Source organism: Hesperophylax consimilis, chromosome 10 (assembly GCF_061612785.1).
Source record: "Hesperophylax consimilis isolate HC1 chromosome 10, BYU_Hcon_1.0, whole genome shotgun sequence".
Lineage (NCBI taxonomy): Eukaryota > Metazoa > Arthropoda > Insecta > Trichoptera > Limnephilidae > Hesperophylax > Hesperophylax consimilis.
This window is the reverse complement of record NC_142845.1, coordinates 34,737,809-34,760,973: the sequence shown is the minus strand read 5'-3', so window position 1 is coordinate 34,760,973 and position 23,165 is coordinate 34,737,809. Positions and strand designations below refer to the sequence as shown.

Below are 23,165 nucleotides of genomic sequence, written 5' to 3'. Positions count from 1 at the left end.
ATTTCCATTAATCATGACGCGTTATCGTTTCAAGTCTGCGAGAATTTCTTCACAAGACTCGCGATAATAATTAATTATTATTATTATTATTAGTAGTACCTAATCAGTGCCTTATGTTTTACAATTCAAAGAAATACCGTACATAATACAATAATGAATACGCCACGTTTCTGATTTCTGAGTGTAATCAAAGGCACGGCAGTCGGGAAATGTGGACATAAACGCATATGGAAGTTCGTATTAAAATAGATAGATAGTGTTTATTTAAGTAACTCGTCCTAGAAATACTTCATAACCTTGAGAATTATTTTGGCTAATGAAGGGTTCAATATGTATTAGTAATATGATGCTTTTATCCTGGCAAATCAGATCTGATCACCAAATACGGCTAATGCCATTTTAGTATCGATTGTTAGTGTTGTTACTGGTTAAAAGAAGGGTAAATGCTGGTAACACTATTAATGGAGGACTGAAGGCGGTTAGCGCTAACAGATAATTGTCCAAAGAAGCGAAGCTAGCAGTCCACAATGGAGTAATGATACCTATCCTGATATATGGCAGTGAGGCGTGGAATTAGCAGAGGAAGGATGAATAAGGAGTAGACTGAATGCTATGGAAATGATATACCTGGGGCGTATATATGTATTAAAACCAAGTACGGTCGTTTGAAAAACGTTGAAATTCGGAAAGAATTCGTATTTATTTTTATTTAATATTATAGAATCAAACAGAAAATGATTTACAGAGATGAAACAATATAATAAGATATTTATATGAATAAGATATTTCATGTTGGGTACCTATGATATGTTTCCTTGTAATGTCTGCTAAGTGGTATGTTTATTCCTTAATTACCAGGTGATGTGTGTAGTATAAAGGTGTGTGTGTGTAATGTATGTATACGAATTAAACAGTTTAAATTATTGACATGATGCCACGTTTGAATTTGGGCAGTGAATCTGAAAAAATATCAATGTTAGAGTTAAGACAAATAGAGTATGAAGAGCTCGGTTAATTGGCGAATTAGATGAGTAATGATAGTATTGCGTAAGATTAAGATAGGATGCTTAAATGATTTGGGCATGCAGAGCGAATGAACGAAGAAAGGAGTGTAATGTGACGCGAATGTTAATGCTATAAGAAGTCGGGGACGCCCGAGGATAACATAGCACAATCCAGTGAACCAAAGGGTCGGGCCATGTAGAGTCAGAGGAATAGAGTGTATGAGGCGATGTATGAATGTGAATGAGGCAATGAGTGTGTGCCAAGACCGAGTTGTTTGGCGTGTCCGTCCTCTCTGCCAACCCCCGCGGGAAACGGCACGATGGTTAGTTAGTTATTACTAGTGTATACATAGTATTCGAAATAAAATACAGTAAACACACACAACACACATTGACGTCTTCAAATTCGATTCTCCTCATGTTAGTCCCATATTTAGAATATTTTACAATATTCTTATATATTATTCTGAGTTCGTAAAACATAAATAGCAAATGCGTGGGTCAACTGGAGCGGAATCCCATTCAAGAATGCTGAATGCTAAATACAAAATAATAATGAAGGCGTCATCAACAAAGACGAAATAGCTAACCAACTGCGTAGGAAATCAACCAATGATAAGTTTAATTACTCTGTTCAGAAATCCTTTCTGTTTCTGTACACATTTCTGACCGCTGTCCATAACGGCCCACACAACTGGCAAATGGATTTGCATTTTAAAACTGACTCGCCATCCTTGAGGCTTAAGCTGGGTCCAGACATGTTCTTTTGTCCGTACCGTACCTCCGTTTCGTATCAGCGTCGCGATCAAGAACGCTAGTTTGGACGCCCGTTCGGTACGGTACGGTGGTACGGCGTCTCGATACGGATAGAGGTACGCTCCGATCCATCGCGAGTCGGTTTTTCGACCCGTTCAAAGGCGATACGGTACGGCTCTGCGCCAGTCTGGACGTGTTCGCGGCGTGCGACATCTTTCTCTGTTTTTGAACAATTCTAACTCCCACCAACGTCGCCTTTTTTGTTTTTTTTTCGTTATATTATTGTGAATAACAATGAAAGACGCGCAAGCAATCGTCAAATTCTCAAACACTTCCGCAGTCGACGACATGGTGGGAGGAAATGAACACGCGATGATCGCAGCGACGTTACGGAGATACGGGCTCTTGATCGCGACGCGGATACGAAACGGAGGTACGGTACGGACAAAAGATGATGCGTCCAGAGTTTTTGGATCGCGACGCTGATACGAAACGGAGGTACGGTACGGACAAAAGAACATGTCTGGACCCAGCTTTAGACCAATATAATGAATGTGTTTTGGCAACATAATAAATACATAAAGATAATTTGTAAAAAGACACCACTAGAGACGACTATCTAGACAAATGGAGAAAAAATACAAAAAAAAAAACTGTTTTATAAAGGGCCTGAGATACAAAAATGGTAAGTTATATTTTTTTAATATTATTATAAGACAAAACTTTATCTATCAATGGAATAGAATTTTAACAGCAGCTCCAAAACATTCAAAGTAAGCCCGTCGTCCCACGGGTCGGTAAGCAATCGACAGAAACCGAATTCTGCAAGACCCTGCGCAGGAAATTTAATTCGCTATAGTAAGGGTCTGCAGCGCAGTTCAGTGTGGAACTTTTCAGCATTTGTTTTATGTCGATTGCTTACCGACCCGTAGGACGACGGGCTAAGAATAACTTGAATGGTAGATACTCTCAGTATCGTTCTGGCGAAAGAGTAACGTTGCTCGAAATGACTTTAGCCGTGTTTGGTAAGCAAATCGGAATGCAATAGCAATACTCCCACCTTGCTCTACCAAATCGGGGATGCCATAATCCCCCTGACACCTGGTTATCAGGACTTCGGTACGGTATTCATATAAAAAGACAAGGTTGATCAATGGGGCAGAACGCCCATTAAAAGCGGCTCCAAAACATACAACGTAAATAATATAACTGGGTTTGGCGATTATTTTTAATTCATCTTCTCGATTTAATGGCGAATAACGGATTAGAACACACTTTTTCACACAGATAATAATACTTTACAATGTGCGATTGTTCTGCTTCGGTAGTAGTAAGACTAGTGTGTGAGAAAAGTTGCCCACATAAAGAACATTCTTGCGGGGAGAATGTGGCAACAGCACGCTTGACAGGGAGAATTATAGAACATTTTGTTTACAATATTCGACAAGCGAGAGGGAAGAATTTACACAACATCGTAAGTACGGGTTAGTGCGAAATTTCGTAAGTGATCAGTGATTACGCTGATCACTGATCGGTGTCATACACAAAAAAAACTTGTTAGCAATGTATAAGTGTGTATGTTGGATACGAGAACTGTTTAGTGATGTCACCTTTCGCGGAATTCATCGCACATGGGTGATACAAATTATTCGAATGTGTAAGTAAGATTGGAGCGTCACGGCTTTGGCCGTTTCGATAAAAGATAAAGCCAATAATAATTTGCAATTTGTCTGCGCCAAAGTCCTCGATTTTTCCCACGGTTGTAAATCCTGGACATCTGTGGTTGATTTGTGCCAACTGAGAAGGTTAGAGCAGATGGATTGCTAAGTCGTTAGGTAGATGAAAACACTTTTTGTTAGCATTTGCCATATACAGGTGTCCGGGGTTAAATTGCGCTAACTTCGGGAGGTGATTCTAATGACGGTAGAAGTAAAAGATAAATAAATTTTTTAGAAATTCCAATGTTTATTTTCACATACAAACAATTCAACTTTTTAACCTAAAAACTACGTTCGTATTTAGAAAAAAGTTATTTATATTTTTTACTTGTAAAATCACCCCCGAAGTTAGCGCACTTTACCACCAAACACCTGTATATTAAATACATTTTAATTTTTACTTTACTAATTTCTACTTAAACAAAGTTTGAACATGATTGTGACTTAGGTGATAATGTAAGATATAGCATAATATTAAGGTGTATGTAAGTATAAAGCACAACATTAAGGTATATGCAAGTATAAAGCATCATATTAAGGTATATGTAAGTATAAAGCTTAATTTAAAGAAGGCATACGTGTATAAGTACGAGTATAAAGCATAATATTAAGGTACATAAATGTAAGTAAGAATAATGTTACAATCCTCCCCTGGCTTTCCTGTTCTGAAGCGGCCTGTAGCTTTTATATGTTTGTATCGATTATCTAGATGTCTTTATAGTCACAGTCTTCATAATGTTTGTTGTTTATAACTCGGTTCTCTCGACCATATTTTGACTATAGTTTTAAATACATTAGTTTCTGTTATTTATTTGTATTTTTTGATTTGATAGGGTACACAGTTCCGCACTATCAAATTTAATATTTCTGTCCTAAAGAATTATTCAAATTGGGAATAACCAGTATATTTTAGCTTATTGCCGAGTAAATTTTAATATTCTAGCGAGGCTTGAATCTCGTTACAGTAAGTTAGGCGGCTTGTTATTACTATTCATTTTCTTAGAAGAGAAGAGGAAATTGCATGAGTTGTCTTATTTATAAAGTTTGACGTGAAAACCATTTAAAATACCTACAAACATTGTAAAGTATAACTGATTGCGTTTACACTGAGTAAATTCTACTACAAATATGCAGTCACAAGCTGAATAAGACAAAAAGGTTGGAAGAAAGAATAACATAATGAAAATATATAAAAATAAAATTACATTGCTATGAAACCAAACACAATTATTTGCATTGGGCAGCCAAGATATTAATGCTGTGATATAATTGTAATATTTGACATTATATCCTCTCTGGTTACAGGTGTAAAACAAGATGAAATGTTTAGGTTAAATAACTGGCATAAAAAATATGCAACTGAATGAGGTGAAGCCATAGTGAAACGCTCGTCTTATAACTGACACATGTGTTTGCATAAATATAGTCGTGTGGGTATTGTAAGTCACAATTAATTAAACACCAGTTTTATAGAAAAGAAAAAATGGCAATACCTGAACATCTTCCTAGGTGGTGGTGCAAACTAGTTATTTAACATGCAATATGTAAGTGGCCGAGCGTCATTATATTCTAAGAATAAGTAATTGAGGTTTAAAATCAATAAATAAAGAAAATATAAAGGGTATGGGTAGATAAAACATACATTTAAAACTCATGTAGAAAGTAGAAAACCTGCTCTGGCATGCAAAATGCAATTTGTTATGAAAACATTCAATGTAAACTGTGACAGCTAAAGACTACTTGATAATTAAGTATTAAAATTAATTCATGTACTAAACTTTGACACAGAGAATGTTTTGATAATATACACTTTATAGTGTAAATTAAGTGTGAGTGTCTACCTACTGGTAAACATAATATAAACTATAATCGGGATAGAAAACATAATTGTTTTATTATATTAGAATAAATAATATTTCTTCAATCGAGTGATTCATAATTTTGCAACACGACCGTTATAAAATATTATGGTAGAGCAGACTGATGAACGACCATCCTGACCTTTGACAAGACTATTCCTTAGCTTGACGAAAAGTAAAAAAAAACTATCAAAGTATAGACGTACGACATTGCGAATAGAATGTGGTGACATGAAACATTTTGAATGTCGTCAAAGCTCAGCAAATCGTTAGGATGATAAACAATGAAATTCAATTCTAGGCGTATGGAGAAATATATTATTGACGATTCCAAAATATCTCATATTTGCAGTTTTAATATACACGGATGCAAAATTTAACAAGCGGTATTGTAGGACAACTGCATACGTTATTGTACGACGAATTGGTAAAATATCGGATTTCGTCTACAGCTGCTAGATAATTCTGCAGAATAGACGTCAGAAAAATCAATCGATGAAGGTGTACAACAGCATCGCACATTTCCGTACAGCAGTGGGAAACCTGTGATTTGATTCGTACAAAATCATGGGAATATAATTAACTTGCTGAAAACCTACTGATTTTGCGAAACAAAACACAAATATTGCTAAATTCAGTTACTTCATCACAAAAATATTTCGTCACAACGGCCATTTTGGAAAAATGACGGATGTCGTTTTGAGATAATTCAAATTATTTCAAAGACGATCTCTAACTAAAACGTCACTAGACGACCGAGAAAATAAGACAACGCTATAAACAGTTACTTACAATTGTAACAAGTCGAATATATCCAAAATCCAACGGAATATCAAACACAAACGACACTTTGCACAATCGAGCACTTTCGTTAGATCGTTTTTTTAAACTGGCGACAGAGGGAGAAAATGCCAGTCGATTTGGCTCAAGTTTGAATGGCAAATACAGCGCCGCTACGTGGATTTTTTTATAACTTAAGTAGTACATCGGTAAAGCAGATTTCATATAGAGCTTCCTTGACGGTGGGTCGTATTTGTGTATTATGTGTTCTAACTTTGACCGTTATGCTAACTTTGAACGTAATAATTTTTAAATCGATATAATTTTTTGCCAATATATTCTGATTGGATTTTCTCGAAACAGCGCTGTCATTTTATATATTAATACTTATTATTTTTTTATTTATTTACCAAAGAACCAAGTCCTATTAACACATTACATATTTACAAAAAAATCAGGGTCCCGACTTGAGTTGACAAGTCTGGACATTCTGTGCATTGGTGAATGGTATTAATTCTTCGCTCGGTAAAATGACACAATTTTGCATTTGTCAGCATTTGATTCCAAGCTCTTGCTTTTACACCAATCATTTAAGTGATTTAATATCTAATTGAAAAAGAAAAAAATCTTGATAAGACTTAATTAATTTGAGGATTTTATTATCGTCTGCGAAAAGACAAAAACGCGTGTGAGAAAAAAACACCAAACATATCATTAATAAATAAGTTAAAAAGAAGCGAAGCTAGATGAGCTCCTTGGCGCACGCCAGAAGGTACATCAATATTAATAGATTCAACGATAAAGTTCGTCCTGTTCACTAACAGTAGATTATTGATTTTTTTTGGAATAACTTAATTAGTAAAACCTCAAATTTTAATATTTAATTAAAACGATATTAGCAATTCCTAAACAAATATTTGAAACAGAAAAATCAGAAAAAGATAGGTCACATCTAGGACTCGAACCCAGGACCTTTGCCTTGCCAGGACCTTTGCCTTGCCAGGACTTTTGCCTTGCCAGGACTTTTGCCTTGCCAGGACCTTTGCCTTTGCCTTGCCCGTGCCCCGGCAAGGCAAAGATCCTGGGTTCGAGTCCTAGATGTGACCTATCTTTTAATAATTTTTCTGTTTCGAATATTCGTTTAGGAATTGCTAATAGTGTCTTTAATAATTAAAAAGTAGATTATTGATTGCAAACTAACTATTTCTTATGTACGACCACTAAACCATAAAAACCAATCTGAACTAGAATCAAACGACTCAAAAAGTTTAAGGGAATTTACAGTATTTTTTTTTTGTGATGATTAGTCATAAAAACACTTACTATACTTATCAGTATCGCAAAAGACAACCGTAAATATGCAAAGTGATATATCCTTTTTAAAATTTTATCATTTTCGTATTAATTTTTCAAAAATTACGGGATCAGGCTACTTGGTGACTTTAAAATCTTTCTTAAATTGTTAATTAATGTTTTTTCCCCACAAATTTATATCATTATTTGTATCGTAGGAAAAAATCAGCAATCTGACATTTAGGTACTATTGTCCATTTTTTTTTATGACAACACTCAAATACAAATGAAAATCTAACATAACAAATGTCCTATGTGCGCTCATTTTGCTACTCCCAGATCTAGTGGATCAGAGTGGAATATTTCACACCCACATCTCGACATTTATGTATATAAATGTTAAAGTCGATGTCGATTGAATCGAACGAAGAATGCGAAAAAAAATAAAAAATGAGGTAAGTCTTTACGTGAACATATTGGGTGTCTTTCACTTATCCGATGTTCGTGTTAATAACTATTTTAGAATATATACATTTGACCATATTCAGGACGTGGGAATCATGTTTCATTATCATTTGTGAATGTTTATCCGCCGTTGTCAACAATACGAGTGTTTTTCAGTGTTTTAATTGCAATTTTGTCGTTTCAGATCAAAGAAATGGTAGCGAATGTGGATTGGGCGAATGTAGCCCCTGATAACGATAATAATAACACGATGGCCTATCTATTCCCAACCGAGGTCCCTTCCAACAGGGTTGGTGTGGCTAAAGCTGTCCTCACATGCAGACCAGATTCACACCCTTTCCCTGAGAGGACGTTACTCCTTCACCAACCTGTCAAGGTAAGGCTAGATGTGTTTGTCAATTCCCCTATTGCCCAATGCCCACTGCCTGCCTATGTTATCATGCCCACGCTCGTCGTTTGGGCTTTAATTCATTAATCATTTCATGATCTCTGATCATAATCGTAATTAAATCGCGAAACATACAATTTTTACGTTAATTATTATCAAATTTATGACTTGTCAGGTAGGTAGTAGGTAGGTATTTACATGTTTTTTTCTAATTGGAATAAAAACGAGTGTAGTATTAATTCTTGAACATCCAGTGTCACTCCTTGTTTTTTCTTCTCTTGTTTAGGATGACCAGTGGATACATAACACAATAATTGTTGATTTATCTGCCCACTCATTGTGCTGATTGCATTTGTATGATTGAACAGAACAATTCATGTGTGTTTGCACCAACACAAGGCTTGTTTGTCTTTTGCATAATAAATCAAACAGTGCTGTTAATTGATTAATGTTTTGTTTTTCTTTATGATATTAAATGTGATAATCAATTTAAACAAACACATAATAATGTGGTCAAGTTAATCATAACCACATTATTACAATCAATGACATTTTTCTCTCACTACCATATTCATTATATTTTTATGTCTCTAAATATTATCTTTTTTTTTCTCCCATGTAATTTTTTAACTTTGGTAATTATTTACCTACGACTACCGTTTGAGAAAATATTCCGTACATGTTAGGTTAGGTTGGATTAGGTAGAATTAAATCACAAACCAGTCTATACAAACCTAGCGTAGCCCACAAACTACTTGAAAACTGGGATATAACTCTAAAGGGGACGCGAGCAGGCGTTATTAAAGGGGCAATTTTTTGTAGTAGTAAAAACGGTAGTCGTAGGTAAATATTTACCTTAACTTTAATTCAATTATCTTGTAGGAACATTCACTTACTATTTAAAAATAAATAAATTAAGAGCCTTGTGTTCACAGGTAGAATTTTTCAACTTCAAGGACATTTGTTGCTATTTATACAATGAAGATAATTTTGATTTAAAATTAAAATAAATAACAAATAGATGCAGTAAAAAAACTTTACTTTTACCTGTTGATTTTTATTTGTAAGAGTGTGGCTAAGTGGTATGCTAAATATTTTTAAACTCTGATCAAGCTGTTGTATTTTAACACTAGCTCCGGGCTGAGTAGGAAACTAATAAGTACCATAAATATTTGTACAGGGTTCATTGCGTATTGTAATGAACGTCAAAACTAATAAGTACCATAAATATTTGTACAGGGTTCATTGCGTATTGTAATGAATGTCAAAACTAATAAGTACCATCATTATTTGTACAGGGTTCATTGCGTATTGTAATGAACGTCAAAACTAATAAGTACCCTAAATATTTGTACAGGGTTCATTGCGTATTGTAATGAACGTCAAAACCACACTACATTCCCACTTTTCAGTATTGAAAATAAATAAATATAATTTGTGATATTTTTCTTTTTTTTTGTGCTGGTAATTTCTCACTCTTATTAACCCCTTGACTGCTGAATATGCACGCACAACACTCTTAATTCTTGCTAAAAAAATTTTGAATCAATTAGAGTCAAACACTGCATGAAAGAAAGTTTTCATCTGCTGTGGCCTGAGACTGGTTCAAACTATATATGGGCGAAATTGAATGAATGAATCAAATGAATAAATTCAATCTCATGACATACTCGGTCTAGTTATCAATTTGACACGCAATTAATTCTCGATTCCTTAGTCCTTGTATCCGTATTTCTAACGCACAACACAATAATTACGGCGCAGAGATTATGTGCGGAGCCGCAAAGTCGCTGTAGGTGTTGTTGTATTGTTCAGGACTCCATCTAATGTACAGTATCTCTCGCTGTAATCCGTTAAAACTTGTACTCATTGATAGTCTGCAGCTCGCACATTCCCCAGCCTGAAAACGCTATTCTCTATTGCTGTTTGTATTCACTTTAAAGGAATCAAGAAGTGTATTCCTTATTCAGTTGTGACCAGTGGCGGTTCGTGCTCTGCATCATTGGGAGTTCAATTTTAGCGATTTAAAAAAGGAAAGAAAATCGACTTTTTGTGATCAGCTTCATGGAATATATCAAATCTGGAAGACCGTTTCGAAATGAATTAGCACAATTATTTGTTTACTAGCTGTACCCCCCCACGAGTTGCTGTGCCTCGGTCGGTCTCTGCAGATAGAGAAACAATAGTGCTGTTTGCTTTTACCTCCAACAGATGGCGCTGTTTTTTTTAAAAAAAAGCATGTTTTTACCTGTCACAGGTGACACCTATATAATATAGGTTTATATAAACACACGTGTATTCGAATGCAACGTTGTGTCAAACAAACGAACATTTACACTTTTATTTATATAGATATATAGATGAAGTTTAAAAGTATTTGTAAATAAATATCAATTAGTGCCTACTACAATAGAAATATTACATTAGTGGTTATGACGTTGTAATATGACATCATATAACTGGTCCGTCTATACATTTTCATATTATTTATTATCTAGTTAAGTAACATAGGGATGCCATAGTCTCACTGGCTCCAGACGGGAGCAGTTGGGACTCTTGTGAGGTATTCACTATAAAAAAAAAAAAAAAAATTGTTATTTTGGTGATTTTTTTTCTACAAGTTATTTTACTTCCAACATAGCGCAAGTTGCAAAGCAAAATTTTAATCAAAATTTTTTAAATTAATGCAAAAAATATTACAGGTACGTAAATCAGAATAAAGAGATTCTTGCTTATGTAGTGGTGTACTGAATAGCGGGTTTACTGCGGGGACGCAATACAGTGCACCACTACGTAAGCAAGAATCTCTTTATTCTTATTTATGTACCTGTAATAATGAGTATTGAATTATGTGTTCATTTATTATAGGTTGGAAGAGCAGTTGCCAAAATAAAAGCTGCCCCCGACAACGCCATATTTGATTGCAAAGTTTTGTCAAGACACCACGCCTCCCTGTGGTACAACAATGGACACTTCTACCTTCAGGTATTATTACATTTCAATCATTTTACTTAGATGAGACGTCTGTTGCTTACTTATCTATCATTTGGAACTGCTGCAAGAAGGCAATTAAATAATGGTCAGCACTAAAGAATACATACATTGTACTTACTCTGCTAATGAAAGAAATACTACAAGTGATTTATCTGGGTTTTTTTTTTACATTAGCTCCACTCCACACAGGAGCCCCTAAGGAAAATTATTTCCCTCAGGGCCTATGTCGTCTTTGGGAAGTGTGGATGCTGTGTGGAGAATATTTTTAAGGAAAATAATGAGAAGACGTTCTGGGAAGGAAAAGATATGAGGGGTGGGTAGGAATCTGGGGGTCCAGGAGTCCTACAAATCCATCCCTCCAACTACGGTGCAAGGATATGTGTTGAGAGAGACCGGCCGAAGAGGTCAAACCTCCCTTAACCAGTCTTTCTCGATCCAGTCTGTCACCTCACCCCCATGTATCCTGGCAACCATGCTAAGTTACCAAACGGAGTGAAGCACTTGGGATAACCTATGGTAGAGGTGTTGGTTATCCAATAAATGGATCCTGGGACGGCGGTACACATAACCGCCTCCCAAATTGTTAATTATTTAGGGGTAGTTATGAAAACGTATAAGGTTTCCAATCACAAAAAATTCTTAAACTGTAAGCTTTTAAATTCTGTATGAAATACTTAATGGAACTTGTATAGTTAAAATGTTTGAAAATGCTTTCACTACTTTAAAAACTGCGCCTTTTACAGACATTTTTGTATGTATTGCATGGAATTTAAAAGATTATAGTTTGGGAATTTTTAACACTGGAAACCTTATACATTTTTCTCCATTTACAGATAAATCAATTATAGCATTATTTGATTAGCAGACTGCAAAGTTAATGTTCAGGGCCATTTTTCACGTTGAACCTTAATAGTTGTCTTAATTTTCATACAATAGATTTAACACATAAGAAATTAAAGATTATCAAAGTGAGTTGGATATTATATATCTATGAGTCGTGCCTCAAATAATTTCAACTTCGTTATCGGCAAATTTAGATCCACTTATAATTACCACCTTACTTGACCATTACAACACTGCGACCGAGCCCTGTGATTATTTACTCCTGTTATCGTTGAACCAATATTTATATAAGTAAATTATCAAATTAGCAAATTATCCATTTTGAGAACTAGAATCGTTTGTATACTTTATAATTAATATTATCTACATAATGCTTTGTAAAAAGAAAATATTACATGGCTGTTTCCAAAATTGTCCCAGGAATCGTCAGATAGCCGTAATAAATATTATAGTATAGTGATAAAAATCTAGATGATAGTATTTCAGTTTAATTCTTTTATTTTATTTTTTATATTTAATGTAAATCAAGTTTAATAATATAATTATTAAGTTCTGCAAGTATTTTTTGGTTTTTGTTATTGTTACAGCTGTTTCGGCTTTCTAGGCCATTTTCAAACTGTGGTTATAACCATGTTTAGACGAATTATTTATATGATTTTTTTCTACCCTCTCCCAAATTTAAAGTGATTTATTATCTAATTGTAAAAAGCATTCACTTTGTGGCTCATCATAATTTATAATAAAAACACATAAATTTGTTTTTGACCACGATAGTTTTATTTTCACTCTACCGGTTTCGGAAGATCCCTTCCTTCGTCAGGAGAATATTTAAAACTAATCTACTACACAAAATATTGACACATAAATACAAAAATGTTAAGTGTAAAAACTAAAATAATGTAAATAGTTTGTAAAAAATAAAACTATCGTGGTCAAAAACAAATTTATGTGTTTTTATTATGATTTATTATCGGTTAAACCGATTTACTGATAAAATAATTGTGACAATAGATTTGATATTCTGATGGGGTATTTTTAGAACTATTTAGTATATTTTACTATTTTAGGAGTATTTTTAGAACTTAATAATAATATTATTAAATTTGAAAAAAATAAATTAAATTAAGTTCTAGAATTAAACACAAAAACAATAAATTTAATAACAGTTTAATTCTATCCACTGAAAAGACCTGCTCTTTTTACACCCACTCTGTCTGGGCTTTCTCCTTCTAACATTTTCAACAGCAGGTAATTTTAGTGTTACCGTTGTGAAACAACACTTTTCAGAACTTAAACGTTTGCTTAACCCCTCAGGCCTCTGGCATATTCTGTCAGAAGGTAAGAATATTTTCGCTGAATTAATAAAATCCAAATAAATGAAATATTTATGAATGTAGCCGAAAACTTAAAACTGTTTTTGAAGGGTAATGAAATATGCTTTCAAATTTTATTATTAGAAATAAACATATATTTTTAATAAACTAAAATTACTTATAATGAAAAGAACACACACATTTTATTATACAAATGTATTATATATATGTATGTTACTGTTACCTCCCTTTTTAGTCGCTTCATGTAAACGTGATTAATTAAAAAGTTGGTAAAGTTTCATCATTTTTTCAAATTGCAGTTGTAAACTTTGATTTCATAAGGGTGTACATTTTAATTTTTCTGTGGTTAACTATTAGGTTTGAATATAAAGCGTGGTGTTTTCTCTTTCTAGACATTCTGAGACTTATACGAGCTGTTCCCAAAAGCCAACAAATTAGCTTGAGGGGTTAACATTTCATAATCTAACACAAATATTGAACATTTCCAGGATACTAAAAGCAGTAACGGGACCTTTGTCAATAACCACCGTCTTTCTGAAGGATGCAAGGAGTCTGCATCTTACGAAGTCTGTTCCGGAGACATTGTGCAGTTCGGAGTAGATGTTCTGGAGAACTCTTGCAGTGTAAGTATTGTATGTTGTTTTAATGCTGTTTTATTACTCATTTATTATTTTATATACTAATCTAATGATCTATGCTCTGTTCAACAACAAAGCTTTTTCTAAAATAATTTTAAAAGACGCACCCGGCTTTGTAATGCCGAAATTATTATTTGTGCCAAACATACTTAGAAAATAAAATCTAACAATTTTTTTTGTTTATTCTGAAAACGATTTCTTCTCGGTGAATAGAGTATATTTTCTATTAGCCTGAAGGTCAATCGCATCTGGTTATCCATAACTAGGATCCGGAATCGCGGTGGCTTTACCAGTGCTGTACTCAAGGGAAAATAATTACCTACTTATGAAACACTTATTTATAGACCGCTTTTCAGTTTTAGTATGCCAGGAGTCAAGTTTGTTGTCGACATTGAAATGTTTTCTCGGAGAAGCCTATTAGAAATAACTTTCACACCTCTAAATAATATCTTTATTTAATGCTTACCTGTTGTGAATTCGAACAAAATGTACATTGTACATGATGCAGGATCAATTCATTTTGACGTCAACATTATTTTTATAATACAGTATAAGAATCCGTTCCATATTTTCTGGTGATAAATTATACCTATTTTCAAAAATCCACTTATATATAGAAAATGATCGTTCAACATCGACAGATGTCAGCGGAGCAAATTTATAGAGTTGTGTTGAATCGATGGTAACATTTAAATTTTCACTAATGCTCCGTAATTAATCGTAGCCAGGGTTTCTATTTAATATGGCATCGAATCTTTTTTCTTCCCACTCTTCATTGCTCCACGATAAAAGAGTCCTTATTTCATCTATAATTTCGAACGATTCGACGATAGTAAGCTTAGGATCCTCGAGTTTTTTAATAGCATTTGGAATTGTTCCGAAATATTCCATTATAAAAATTAGGTCACCCTTAATACTCGCATCTTCAAACAATAATTTAGCTTTCGCTATTGCCACAGCGTCCTTTTCATTTAAAATTGAAACGACACTTTTTATTTTTTCGAAATGTTGACCATAGTAAACAGCAGCTTTGAGCCAAGTTCCCCAACGCGTTAATATCGGCTCTGGTGGTAGTGCAATATCTGGAATCATGGTTTTAAATATGTCTACTCTTGTTGGTGCTTTCAAAAATATTTTTTTAACACAGGAAATAAGATCATCCACTTTCTTATATTTATCCCGCACAGTTGAAGCGACTAGATTTAGTGAATGAGCCAAACAGGTAAAGTGTATCATATTGGGAAACACATCTTTAAGTTCGCGTCCGGCTTTTAGCATATAAGGGGCAGAGTCTGTTGTAAAAATTAAAAGTTTTTCGAAGTTATTAACTCCAGATTCCTGCCACAAAAAAATTAAACTGTTTTTTACAAATTCCTTTATGGTTTCGGCATTGGTTTTTGGTAAAACCTTGCTAGCAATCAAATATGACCGAGTTACAATGTCTCCTAGTGGTTTTACGACCAGATTAGCTATATTGCGTCCAAACTTTCGCCCATATATATGAATGTCCTAATTTTTTTCTGATATCGTTAATTTCACTACAAAACACTTTATTTAAATACACTTTTCGGAGAGTAGATTCACTCGGAAGATCCATAGTCGAACATTTACAACACAAATATTTCGAAAAAAAAGACGTAAATTAAAATTGTCTAGTTTTGTCCATGGAATATTAGAACATATTAAAAACATAGCTAAATCAAAATAGAAATCTGTTTTACACTTATCATTTGTCTTCATTATCAAATGATTTCTGCTTGAAACGTGCTTAGTTACTGTATATTTTTTTAATTGTTTTAAAGAAATATCACACACGTCACAATAAATCACCCCACGATCAAATTTTAGCTCAGGATGGGGTTTTATCCACTTATTTATTAGATTAATTGAAGGTACTATAAACGCGGCCGTGGTGATGATTGATGAATACTAATTCGTAACTAACTTCTAAAAAATGAAATATTTCATATCAGCTTGTCGTTTAAAAATATTTGTTTTAAAGTAAAACATACCGATTTACCATTACCTATTGTCTCTTTTCTTTCTCATATTTTGTTCATTGAATAGAAAAAGACGAAATTATTATTATCGATTGCCAACGTGGTACGATAAACAAAAGTATCGGATTTCATATTTCCTGGGCCGAGCTTCAGTTAACAGGTCAAGTAAAGTCATTTTTACCACAAAAAGGATAAAGAGCAGTACGTCACATAATATTATTTTAGTGTGATTGATATAAACCTTTCCACATAAACTCAAATTTTGTATACCGTAGTTGAATCACAGTACTGGCTTACATAGTGATACCAACAAGGAAACTGTATTGTCTTTTATTAATATTGTTTAAATTTAATTTTAACCTTGATTTCATATTTTCAATATATATAAAAATCAATGTATGTTTGGATGTCTGAACTTTGGCAATTTGTTGTTCACACACCTGGAAAGGTATCTATGTACCTAAAAGTGAGTTCTGGCAACATAAAATTTGTGCATAAAATCCATTGTTTCCTATCCGATTGCAAAGAAACTTTGGTGAGTTATTGTGTGGATGCAAGAGAAGGTTTCTATATATAATGGTGAGCTCTGGTGTTTTGAAATTTGTATAAAATTCCCTTATTTCGTATACTATTCATCTGATTGCGATAAAACTTTGGCGAGTTGTTGTGCAAGTTGTTGTGCACACGCCTGGGAAGGTTTCTATACATAAAAGTGAGCTCTGGCGTAATTAAGTGTGCATAATTTTTTTTTCCTATACCATTCTTCCTATAGCAATGAAACTTTGGCCAGTTGTGTGGATGCTAGGAAAGGTTTCTGTAAATAATGGTGAGCTCTGCGTTATGAAATTTTGATCAAAATTCTCTTTTTTCTATATCATTCATCCTATTGTGATGAAACTTTGTTAAATTTTAGTGTTGCGCGCGATTAGTGTCGAAACAAGCAGGGCGAGAAGGGAAGGTAAAGGGAATAAGAATAATAACATGACATTTATATAGCGCACTTCTGTGTTATTTCACTTCAAGTGGAATGTTTCAGTTTCTTCACCGCCTAGGATTCTTGCTGCAGAGTCTCCATCGTCTATTTTCGTGTCACCTGTTCCTATACTTCATTTTACTTAACTTAACTTCACTCTATTTTTGTAATATGTATATTTTCTGTAATACCTGCATCAACTGTAAAGCGCCCTTCTCACAAAAGCGGCGCTATACAAATTATCCAATAAATAATAATATTCCCCGTATGAAAATTAATTTCTTTAAAAAAATAATGTAAAATTGAGAATTTGTTCAGACCAAGCCTCTAGTATGTATACTACATGCAGCTGCAAAAGGACAGTATGTTTAAAACGAATTTAACCCGTTGAATAACGATAATTTAATTGTTTTGCCTTTAATAATGAGCGTCCCTGGAATTCTTCAAAAAGCCACCGCGATTCCGGATCCTATCCATAACAGTGGAGTTGTATTAAGACATGTATCGTATTATGTATTATGTCACGAGAACAGAAAAACTAAGAGAAAGTTTATGAAACACATTCAAAGTATACAAGTTGACTTGTCAGTATCTACCATACAATATCATATTATGGTGATATGTTAATTCAAATAAAATACATATATTTCCATTACTTGGCATATATCATAATTCACCTTGTAAATAACAATATCTCCATGTTTGTCGTTAGCTCTACCTACACAATAAGATATTACCATTTATTCGTTATAAAAATTCGGTGTTGAAATAACTTGGTATTTGAAGATATACATTTTTGTATCGGTTTAAAAGAATTCTGTTGTAACAAACCATCTTATATTACAAACACGATTTAGTCAACAACTAAATTCTTTCTACACTTATTGTTGCATCAAACAAATTCCAGCGTATGTATGACTCACTTTAAACATTTCCTGTGCGCCATTAAATACGTAATAATAATTATTTAATTAAAACTTCAATCAATTATGTATGTTTATGCATATATCGGCATTCATAACATTAATATGATATCATTTTTGTATATAAAGAAGTTCCTATGTAACTGTTAAATCTAACTGCTTTACATAATTAACTCGCTGGCATTGTTGATTTTTAGCATGTTGCTCATGAAAAATCTAAGAAGTGTATGTTGTGTTCTAAAAATTATGCTTAGTTATTTAATTTTTGTAACGCTAATCTCTATGTATGTGATTTAATAGGTTCTGAGAAAGAATTGCATAAAGTGGTTTGATTTGAAACAAAAAAGGTAAATTCGAAAGGGTTCCATGATATTTCATCAATATGAAAATTCAACACACCTCACTTTGTAGGTGTGTTGAATTGTCATTTTGATGACATACCCGGTCACCATTCGAATGTATATATCGAACCAAGTATAATTTTTTATTTATTACTAGTGGATCCCAACTATGACTTCTTCCACCATTCACTACTATATACTACAATTTTATTATCAAAACAACATAAACTTTACATCGACATTAATTCGACTCCGAATCTCATTCCGGTGTAGAGACATCGGTCGACTACTTTTTGAATTTTTAAGCACAAATGCACGCATGCTGAATTTTTACATATTAAGATTTATGCGATAGAGGTTCTGTTATCCTTCAAACATATGTTTAATCAACTATGTCTAAAGCAAGGCTGCCCAACCCCAGGCCCGCGGGCCACAATGTGGCCCGCGAACGAATTATAAGTGGCCCGCGTGAACCATTTTCAAAAAACCCGCCAATCCCCCAATTTGAAAAAGTGTCGCGGGCCCGCGGTAAAACAAACAATGCAGCTTGCGCGCGGTCACCAGTGTTGCCAACGAAGGCGATTTATCGCTATTTAGGCTACTCAGAACAAGAATCAGCGACGAAAAAATCTAACCTCTTGAACTTACTTTTTAAACAAAAATACACCGGTTTTTGATATAATATTTTCTGCGTCCGAAATGAATCTTGTAGCCACACCCCCCCCCCCCCCATGGAATTCGAAAAATTGTTGTGGGGAATCACATATGATGTTTTTGATTGAATTTTTTTTGTGGGGAATTATGTTTTATAGAAATTCTCTAACAACCCCCCCCCCCCCCATGGAAATAGGAACCGACAGGTATTCAGTGGCCCGCCAGTGATTCAAAATCGTCAATTTGGCCCAACTGTTAAAAAGGTTGGGCAGCCTTGGTCTAAAGCGTCACAAGCGCACAGTAGAGAGATACACCAAACATGTGCCCAACATTTGTACACTTTTTACGTTTTCTTCATTTTTTTTTTGATTAAATTCATTCTTATGCTTCACAGCTTGGCTGTGTAACGATTTGCCATCTTTGTATTTCCGCCATTCGTGTCATATGAATTTGACTCGATCCTCTCATCAGAAATACCTATTTTTACTCAAAATTTCATCAAACAGAAGGAGTAGTATTTATCGGCCGATTCTTATACTTATTCATTCGATTTTAAAATGATGTGCAATTTTTAAAGACATGATAGAACAGTGCAACAATTTTAAATTTAAATTTTAGTTTTAAAGAGTTTACTCATTACTTTTATCATTTTAACCCATAGGGCCGGCAAGAATATTCAATAAATTAAAATACATTTTTGTTAAGGCCAACACGAAGACACCATACTTGATAAAAGTGAAATTTTGATTTTTGTGTTTAACAACCCTCTGGAAGTAAAATCCAAAGACAAAATGAATCTATAAGGTCGACACTGCTATTGCAGTGCTTCGTGACGTGCGTGGGCACAATTCTTCAACACTTTAATTGCAGTGCTCTGGCTCCTGAGGGTTAACATTTAGTTTCTACATCAGTTTTTAAATGCTTCCGATTTTGTTGTCCAGGTTAAATCTTCCCCATAGGAAAAACAAAACCCTTCCACACACTTTTCCACAAATGATTATCTAGTCAATCAACATTATGCAAGTGCATTATATAAGTAAAATAAATACAAAACAACACAAAAACAACAACACGTCAACTCACCAGAGATCAAATGGGAAAAAAAAATTCACCGACTCCAGATATTTTCATATCAGAGGGTTCGGCTCGGTAGAACTCCTAATAGGGCCTATAAATCCTACTGATCCCTCAACATAAATATTTAAAAAATCTTTCGTTATCCTACATGTATTCAAAATGACCGACTTTTGCATCTTTATATATAAATTTTTTGATAGATCTAATACGCCTAAATTTTTAATGAGAAAGCTACGTATAATGCCAGTAGCCGAAATAACGAACGGTAATATTTTTATAGTCTGAGAATGCCAAATTCTTTTAATCTCATTTCCTAAATCTGTGTATTTTCTTATTTTTTCATTAACCTGTTGAATGCCCGGAAATTCCAAGCTTTTTTGAAAAAAACCGCGCGCAAATTACTCTCCTGCCTTTTGGTCAAACATCCGTTTAAAAACAAAGAAATTGTTTATTTTGCGATTGTTTTCTGTTTATCAGATAATGTATCTTATTATTCATATATATTACATGATAATATTGTTACAAGTTTTCCCAGAATAGCTAACTTTAACAAAAAAAATGTGTAAAAATTTTCCCATTCGGCAAACAAATGTAAAAAAAATATATTCATAAGAAAATTAACTGATTTTTTTATTTCTACACAAACCTGAATAGACACCCCTCGTGAAAAAAAATAATCCTAAGGTTTTTTCGAAGAAGTAATGCCATTGACACTTCTTTGAAAATGTAAAATATTTTCATTTATTCAAAAAAAAAATCAAACGTCAAGTGTCCACTTAAAATTTTTTTGTGTCGTATTTTATAAGTATATGATAACAATTCTTCCAGATTTCGGTAGTTTTTACAACTGTTGTTACTAATAATATTATTTTGTACAAGAAACCTGTAAATAAATAATGCTAATAATAAAATTATTCAATAGGACGTAAAAATTTTGACATTTCTTACGAAGTAAATTTTCATCACTTTTCTTGGGTGAAATATTATAAAAATTACATCAAAATAATGTAGATAAAACTATCTTTCTGATGATACCTCAAATCTATTATTTCCACAATCAATTTATATCAAAAATAATGAAAGAAGTAAGAGGTTACCTTATAAAAATTCGCGATGTTTTTGCACTGCACGGCTGACAAAGGGCCGCCGACTGCGTGTACAGATGTGTTCGAAAGAACAGGGTGACAAAAAAATCATGACTCGGGGAATAAAAATAAAAATTTTCTAATATTTTTTTATTAATATTTATTCAAATTAAATTCAAATACTGTGTGGTTCAAAAATAAATAAGAAAAAAATTTCATCATATTTATTTCAGTTTTAGAACAGGTACATGAAACACGTTTTTTTAATCTTTGGTCGAGAGACTGCGAAAAAAATCATTTTTCACATACATAAATTTATTATTATAATATTCAAATTTTTAGACACTGTTTCTGTCCTCCTCAAAAGTGGAAGATACAATGAATGGAAACGAAAATTCAAACAATGCAAAGATGCACAATGCACTTGTTTCAGTAAACATTTTTATTCAAATAATGCACAAATACACCCATTCAATAAATATTTAAAACCATAAATAACAACAACCAGTGCCAAATTACAATCACAGATAACAAAATCCAAGTAACAAATGATAACACACATTCAACAAATAACAACCGCAACCAACATTCAAAGAACAATAACATTATAACAAACAATAACATTATGACAAACAATAACATTATAACAAACAATAACATTATAACAAACAATAACATTATAACAAACAACAACACTAATGCAAGAAATAAATCCAACAGTCCATCCTCAGTGTTCACCTCGTCCAGTGCGCTCCATGCTTGCCTATTGGTCTCCTCCACGATATAGGACATTGTTTCCAAGTCCCATATTTTGGAGAAGACGTCATATGGAGATGTAGCGACTGTCGGAGGGAACACGTCGGGTGATGGGCCAGGTTGAAGGACGGCAAAATGCTCACGCTGACCCGTGAAGGTGGAGAAATCCTCGGACCAGGTGAAGGTCTGCTCCTCTGGATTCTCCTCCTCCCCCTCCTCCAAAGGCTCCAACTCATCCTCAGGAACATCCATTTCCACCATTGACGGAAGTTCTACATCACCGGCGAGGGATTCATCCTCGCTATCAGTGAATCCGTAGAACTCCGCAACGACGTGGTCGGTTTCCTATAGACAGAAAGAAAAGAAAAAAAATATATATACAGCTATGTAAAGCGTCCTTGAGGTAATACAAGACAAAAGTGGCGCTGTAAAAGTTAGCCAAGTGTTATTATAATTACCTGAGTATTTGGAGCCCGATGCGTAGAGGAGGTTGATGGTCTCGGGTCAGCCTGCCATCCCGGAATCTGAAACTGTAAACATTAATTGTTACACGAATGTCTTTCAATTTTGGAAAGGATGAAGCGTACAACCACTATAGAACTACTACTAATACACAACATACCGTCGCAATGACTGCAAATCTTTCTTCTGTGGTGTCTTCCTCCGTTGACACGCTTGGAATCTCCATTCTATAACAATAGAAACAATCATGTATATCATTATATAATATAATCATCAATACGCCTGTATTTATAAATATTTTATACCTAAACAAAAAAAAGTTTGTTAGTACTTTTTTGCACACCCTATATAACTGATCTAATTTTGTGATATTTATCACTATTTTTATAAATAAAAAATAATATTTCTAATAAAAATTATTCGAAATAAATATTTCTAATAAATCATGTATTTTTTAAGAACCCTGTACGTCCCATACAAAATTTGAATTTGTAAAAAACCTTGATATCTGCGCGAGCAGCCACGCGCACGCGCAAATGTCATTTCAAGATGGCCTCTCACACATACATATAAACAGTTCACGTGTATTTGTGCAGGTTTCCGATGTCTCGTATTTATTTAATTAAAAAATATTAACTAAATATTGACGAAACTAGGGCTTTTATACACAATCTCAATAGTTTTCTTTACATAATAATGTACAATGCTTATTAGATTATGCAATATTTACGTAAATATCGATAGAGAAACGTAAAAATATATCTTGGCAGATTTTTAGCGGTCGGAGACATCGGAATATCATTTTTAGTAAAATATTTACTA

At 33.7% G+C, this 23,165-nt stretch overlaps 3 protein-coding genes across 5 annotated transcripts in view; 1 reads left to right on the top strand and 2 right to left on the bottom strand.

Moving 5' to 3' along the window:
- The window catches only part of Lis-1 (LisH and WD40 domain-containing Lis-1), a 112,928-nt gene extending 106,660 nt beyond the window's left edge, over positions 1-6,268 (bottom strand). For both annotated transcript variants that reach the window (XM_089636876.1, XM_089636877.1), the window contains exon 1: positions 6,130-6,268. The gene's annotated coding sequence lies outside the window, so the exon portion shown is untranslated. The remainder of the gene's footprint in view (positions 1-6,129) is intronic.
- Positions 6,269-7,710: 1,442 nt separating this feature from the next.
- Slmap (Sarcolemma associated protein) overlaps positions 7,711-23,165 on the top strand; it is a 31,924-nt gene continuing 16,469 nt past the window's right edge. Inside the window, exons 1-4 of one of the 2 annotated variants that reach the window (XM_089636881.1) lie at positions 7,711-7,865; positions 8,060-8,251; positions 11,132-11,248; positions 13,923-14,057. In XM_089636881.1, coding sequence (XP_089493007.1) covers positions 7,842-7,865; positions 8,060-8,251; positions 11,132-11,248; positions 13,923-14,057 — 468 coding nt within the window. In that variant the 5' untranslated portion in view covers positions 7,711-7,841. Of the gene's footprint in view, positions 7,866-8,059; positions 8,252-11,131; positions 11,249-13,922; positions 14,067-23,165 lie in introns of both variants that reach the window. The other variant, XM_089636880.1, reaches the window with a different exon arrangement.
- LOC149420676 (uncharacterized) lies at positions 19,778-22,811 on the bottom strand. Its single transcript, XM_089636306.1, has 4 exons — positions 22,504-22,811; positions 22,340-22,411; positions 21,844-22,226; positions 19,778-19,844 (listed from the first exon to the last, which is right to left on the bottom strand). Exons 1-4 carry the CDS (start codon positions 22,615-22,617, stop codon positions 19,778-19,780), a joined length of 636 nt encoding a protein of 211 aa, XP_089492432.1. The 5' UTR covers positions 22,618-22,811.

Excerpts from the sequence above, each read along its gene's own strand:
- LOC149420676 (XM_089636306.1), bottom strand. The coding sequence starts at position 22,617 with ATGATTATATTATATAATGATATACATGATTGTTTCTATTGTTATAGA. Across the intron at positions 22,227-22,339 it reads ATCGGGCTCCAAATACTCAG|GAAACCGACCACGTCGTTGC; the intron begins GTAATTATAATA and ends TTCTGTCTATAG. Across the intron at positions 19,845-21,843 it reads GTGAACACTGAGGATGGACT|GAGCCAGAGCACTGCAATTA; the intron begins GTTGGATTTATT and ends GTTAACCCTCAG.